Genomic DNA, 6,000 nt, shown 5'->3' on the forward strand with positions numbered 1-6,000 from the left:
TCTCATTTAGACTTGAAAGACCTGCAGTTGGAATTACTCTCTGCATGCCCTTCTAAAGTAGCTGAGCAGTATTTTTCAAATCTTTTGACATATCAGTTGAAAAGAGGTAACAGAGTGAAAAGGGCAAGAGTCTGATGTTTTGAATCACAATGTATCTGAATAACTTAAATACCTATTTTTTGGTATATTCTCTTGGTTTTGCAATAGGATTAATTTGTGTTGTTTTAATAGGTGATGCGGATGACACTGTCAACACTGAATTGGCGACGGCGGGAAATGGTGAGGTGGTTGGTAACATGTGCAACAGAAGTAGGTAAGTTCTGAGATACTACTCAAGGGCTCCTGCCTTTTCATCAGTTAATCTTAGATGGATTGATCTTGCTTGTCAATGCTTAGGCTTTGCAAATGTCTCACACTTCTGTTGATCTATAAAATTCTTTCATGTAGAAGATGTTAATTGAGTGTTTTTCTATAGCACATGATAGAATAGGCACAGGCCAAGTTGGACAATAGTTGAGTAATGCAGTGTGACTTGTTTCCTCCACAAGGTAGAGGGGTGTATTACCTCCTGGGAGATATCCAAGATTTCCCCTTCTTCCTTCCATGCTCTCTCTGGGTTTGAGGTTGCAGCAGAGAAGAGGCTCATTGTTATGGGCTGCTGCACTGTGTTACAACTTTGCTTTCTCTGAAAGGCCAAGTTTTGGGTGCAGGTGAGATAGTTATCTGGTCAGCTGTGGGGAAGAGGAACCAAAAAAACAGATGAATGAAATGCTGATAATGCTTCCTGCTGTGTGAGAGGCAGGATCTCATGAAGAGGTCCTCATTTTTTTATTTTTATTTTTTTGGGACCCTGGATAAATCCAAGCTTGGAGTGTAATACATCTTTGTTATGTGGTTATGACATTGTGCAACCCTTTGCTCTGCACTGGAAAGCAAACCAAATAGTAATGTACTTAATGTTTAAATGTGGAAGGAGAATCAGCCTCACATTTAGAGGACAGCAGTGGAATATTAGTACACTCAGCAGGATATTATGTTCATTTCTTTGTGTTGATGAGGCATCCCTTAGCTTCTGTATTCCAGATTACCATGTGTATGATGAGATTACAAAATCCGAAAGCGAATATGGGCATTAGAAACTAACTGTAAAAAATAAAAATAATAAAAAATCAGCAGCTGTGGTATTAGGGACAGCATAAATAATATGATAAGGGAACTGTTTTAATTGTCAGTAGAGGTATTTCTGGAAAGCATGCTTTCCTGCTGTATTTACTCATTTTTCATGTGTTTGGGTTGGATTGTGTCTCATAGATGCTTCTTAGTTTCAGAACTTCATAAGATTACTGATGCTTATTCTCTGAATTAGTTTCTTTGCTTTATGCTTGACTGGGAAATTCATGTTGCCAGTGTCTTAGGAAAATACAGTTTGCCTTTGTATGCCCTCAGCCAGAAATTGTTTTGTGTCTGCAAATTTTCATGCAATTCTCGTTTTATTGTTTTTATATCTTTGCTATGATAATTATTACAGAAGTTATCTTACAGATATTAGTGTCTGGGTATTATTTTGTGCAGTTTCATATTGGCAAATAAAATGCTGGTTGTAATACTCCTTTAAATTAGTTTACATATTCTAATAGAGGTATCCCATAAAGAACCTATAATGTCATGCAAAGTACTCTTGAGACTTAATCAAGTTGGTAAAGCAGGGAATCTGTTTATAAATGAAGATCCGTTATTCTCTGGCTATGTTAAATTTTTGCACATGAGTTAAGGGGTGTGCAGGAAGCATCAGAGTCCTACAGAGAAAATGAGGACCTCTGGGTGTGGTTTAGGTGGGCTCACAGATGTGCGTAAACTGCCTCTAGCAATAATAAAGCACTCTAGTTGGCTATAAGGTTCAATTTATGGAACCCATCAGTCACCATTTCCCCCTTCCTCCCCCTGCCAAACAAACAAACATGCACACACACCAGGAACAAAATGATTCTAAGGAAAATACCTATTTCAGATAATAGCCAGTAGTACATATTGCTCAGAGTATTTCCCTAATAGGGAGCTTGATATTCAAGTGCATATGAATATGATACAAGATATATCCAAAAACCTGTTGGGAGGGGATGGGGGCATTAGGATTTTCATTACTTTTTTTTTTTTTAAGGGCATACTTAGTGATAGATGCCATGGTGTAGATGCTTAATGGAGCCATTTAGCATGTTTTCATGTTCTTTTGTGCGTGCACTGTACCTTGAGATGAACGTTGAGAAAAGAAGTTAAAATTGCCATTTAAAAATGTTTAATGTAGTAAGGGCTGCTTTTGAGTGATGTGAGGAGACCAAATGAGCCAGAACTTGTTACCCAAATGGTCTTAAACACAAGTAAAACATCTCAGTTGTCACACCAGGAAATTAAGGCTTATCTTGCAGGCTTTTTTGTTGTTCTCTGCATTTCACTGATTGCTACGGAGTTTGCACAGTAGCCTTTGTTTTAATGTCCTTTTCCAGCCATGTTACATGGGTTGGCCTTTCTTGCTGAGCTTCATCCCCTTGGATGTACCAGTAACCTCATAGACTTTGATGAAAACATAATTTCTTGTTGAACGTCTGTATTGCTAAGTTTTGTCAGTTGTGGCTAATCCTTTCTTTCTCTTCCAGGTGTTTATGCACTGGATAGCATCATGCAAAACTGGTTTACACTTTTCACTCCAACTGAAGCCACTAGTATTGTTGCTACAACAGTGATGTCCAACAGCACCATTGTCCGTCTGCATTTGGACTGCCATCAGCAGGAGAAGCTGGCCGGCAGTGCTAGGACGCTTGCCCTACAGTGTGCCATGAAGGATCCTCAAAACTGTGCCCTCTCTGCACTGACATTATGTGAAAAGGATCACATAGCTTTTGAGACCGCTTACCAAATTGTTCTAGATGCTGCTACAACCGGCATGAGCTACTCGCAGCTTTTTACTATAGCACGATACATGGAGCACCGTGGTTACCCCATGCGGGCCTACAAGCTGGCCACTTTGGCCATGACGCATCTCAACCTGAGTTACAATCAGGACACACACCCTGCCATTAATGACGTTCTGTGGGCATGTGCGCTCAGCCACTCCCTTGGGAAAAATGAGCTAGCAGCTATAATACCTCTGGTGGTCAAAAGTGTCAAATGTGCAACAGTACTGTCAGACATTTTGCGTAGGTGTACTTTGACCACTCCTGGCATGGTGGGACTTCATGGAAGGAGGAACTCTGGTAAGCTCATGTCACTGGACAAAGCCCCTTTAAGGCAACTCTTGGATGCTACAATCGGAGCCTACATTAATACGACTCATTCACGTCTCACTCACATCAGCCCTCGACACTATAGTGAGTTTATAGAGTTCCTCAGCAAGGCCCGAGAGACCTTCTTAATGGCTCATGATGGACACATCCAGTTTACACAGTTTATTGACAACCTAAAACAAATCTACAAAGGCAAAAAGAAACTGATGATGTTGGTTCGTGAGCGGTTTGGTTGACGAAAATGTGTGAATGGGGGGGGAGGGAGGGGGAGGGAAGGGGTGGTTTGTTTTTACTTGAGCCTGCCTTTGTATCCTTTTTAACTTAAAGAAACAGAGCCACACCGGTATTATATGTGTATAGTTATATTGAGTTTGCAAACTAAACTGTCATGTTGTGAAAGTTTGTGTGTTTATTTTTTTCCCTTTTTTTTCTGTTTTGTATGAGAGAGAGGTTAAAAAAGGTTTGGTTTACACTGAGTATATGTTGTCAAGTGGCAAAAGCCCACATCACTCTCCTGTTCTTTCTGTATACGTTCACAGCCTCAAAAACAAACATATATTGCAATGGCTTTAAAAACCAAACAAAACACCTCCATCCTGTGATAAGTACCTCGAATGGATTCAGCTTTACTCCTTTGTAACTCATCCTTACATTTCAGCGTATTTAAACAAACCAACAAATGAAATACTAATAGTTAAAAGGCTGACCACGTGGCTTTGCAGTGCTGTTCATCCAGAAGCATGGCACACAATGCTTGTGCATGTGGAAACTTAGCGACTGTCAACATACATTCTCAGGGATTTATCAAAAAAATTAAAAAAAAGAATGAGAGCATTTATTGTACTGTATATATATTATAGTATATGTCTGAATATTGAAAAATATAACATTAACTAATTTATAAAAAAAAATCTATGTAATGCAAAATACTTGAAGCTGCAGTAGCTTGGTTTTAAACAAAAAAGAAAACCTATCAGAAGGACTAAAGTGCGCCTTGCTTCAGGGTTGGCTCAGGTGGTGAACTATATGCTGGGCATCTATGCAGAGCCACCTTTTGGATTGCATGGTTGGACTGATACCTATTGGGGAAAATTTTATATATATATATTTATACAACCCGTGTATACATATATATGTATACACACATACACACATGCTTGTAACAGGCACTATAGTAAAGACGGACAACAAAAAATACACAGCCAGAGCAGCAAGCCTTAGCATTAAGAATACAGTATGCCAGAATTGGGGTTTGTGCCTCCTAGCCTAGAAAACTTAAAGAAATATCCTTTTTGACACAAAACGCAAAATGTTTTCCAAAATGATTGACGTGATACATTACGCCTTTGCAGTGAGCTAATAATAAGCTAACCTTTGTGCACAAATAACATATATATATATTATATATATATATTCTGCATAGGTATTTTGACTTTGTGCAGGACAGAAAGTTGTGTAGGTATGACTGTTCTACTTTTCAGTTTGTTTTTTTAATATATTTTATTTTCTCTAGAATTACTCAAACAAAAGCAGCCTTCTATCTTGCCTTGTCTTAATGCTTTAAAATAACCAAACTGGAGATCTAACTACCAAACTGTTCATTATATTATTAAATACCAACTTTGGTTACAGTATAGTGTCTTTACTTTAGCTGATGGTTCTGTATCCTTGTGCTTTTTAAAGCAGTTTTTATGTTTTGGTGCAAAAGTTGTCCAGTGTCTCTTGTTCCCTTCATTAGAGAACATGCTAGAGGTATGTTTGTAGGTATTTTTGTTTAGAAAAACTATTTCATGCTCTCCATTTTATTTATTATAATAGGTAAAAAGGTTGTACTTCATCACCCATGTAAACATGCTCATGAAGTTGAAAGTAATTAAGATTTGATACACTGATATCAATTTATTTATGTAACTAAATCACTGTTTTATAAACTTGTTAATGATCAACAATTTTTTTGTTTTGATTAAAATTAGTTTTTTGAAAGTTGATTCTGCCTCCTTTATGGTGTCTGTTACTGGAGTTGAATTGTGAACGAATGGATGGTTCTTAAATGCCGAGCTTACAACTTTAGTGCATTTTGGTGGTAAGCAATATGATCACCAAGAACAGGGCAAAAACGTTTTGTTCCTCAAAAATCTGCTGAGTAGTGGCAGTGCTCATAATTGCACCAAGTATTGTGCAGCTAAGGGAAGAAGACCTGGTGCATCAGAGGAGGCACCAGACTTTGCTATTGAAGGAAGATGTGTGGTCTATACAATGAAACAGTTAAGACTTGACATGCTGCCCTGGAGTGATGATAGAGTGGCACGTTCCCACCCAATGGATTACTTAGGTGGTCATGAGAGTTGAGAGGTGCTGCAAATAAACACAAGGACAGTTCTTGCTTGTCTTTGCTTGGCTTTCTAAAACGCTTTGTGTGGTATGAACTGTGCAGCTCACTCCACCTAGCATGGGGACCTTGCTCACACCTGACAGCCTACATTTCTGCTTTTTGGGAGTCCTTTCTCTAGGATTTATGTAAGTTTTCCAGCCCTCAATAGGATATGGCATGGTTGAAAATTGGAGAGGAGCTTTCTCCTTTACCAAGATTTTTATCGTTGTAGGTATGTTTTATGATGTCATATTTGACTGTGCCATCTGAACACCTTCACTTTCTTTTTTAGTATCTCCATCTGAAAAGAGAATTAGCATGCAGAAAGCAGCTATCAGAGAGGCAAGTGCA

At 38.5% G+C, this 6,000-nt stretch overlaps 1 protein-coding gene across 1 annotated transcript in view; it reads left to right on the forward strand.

Annotated features, from left to right (window-relative positions):
• Positions 1-5,265, forward strand: part of ZSWIM6 (zinc finger SWIM-type containing 6) — a 115,206-nt gene extending 109,941 nt beyond the window's left edge. Inside the window, exons 13-14 of the mRNA XM_035553687.2 lie at positions 232-313; positions 2,652-5,265. Coding sequence (XP_035409580.1) covers positions 232-313; positions 2,652-3,514 — 945 coding nt within the window. The 3' untranslated portion in view covers positions 3,515-5,265. The remainder of the gene's footprint in view (positions 1-231; positions 314-2,651) is intronic.
• Positions 5,266-6,000: the final 735 nt, after the last annotated feature.

The sequence above is a fragment of the Cygnus atratus genome, chromosome Z (genome assembly GCF_013377495.2).
Source record: "Cygnus atratus isolate AKBS03 ecotype Queensland, Australia chromosome Z, CAtr_DNAZoo_HiC_assembly, whole genome shotgun sequence".
Classification (NCBI taxonomy): domain Eukaryota; kingdom Metazoa; phylum Chordata; class Aves; order Anseriformes; family Anatidae; genus Cygnus; species Cygnus atratus.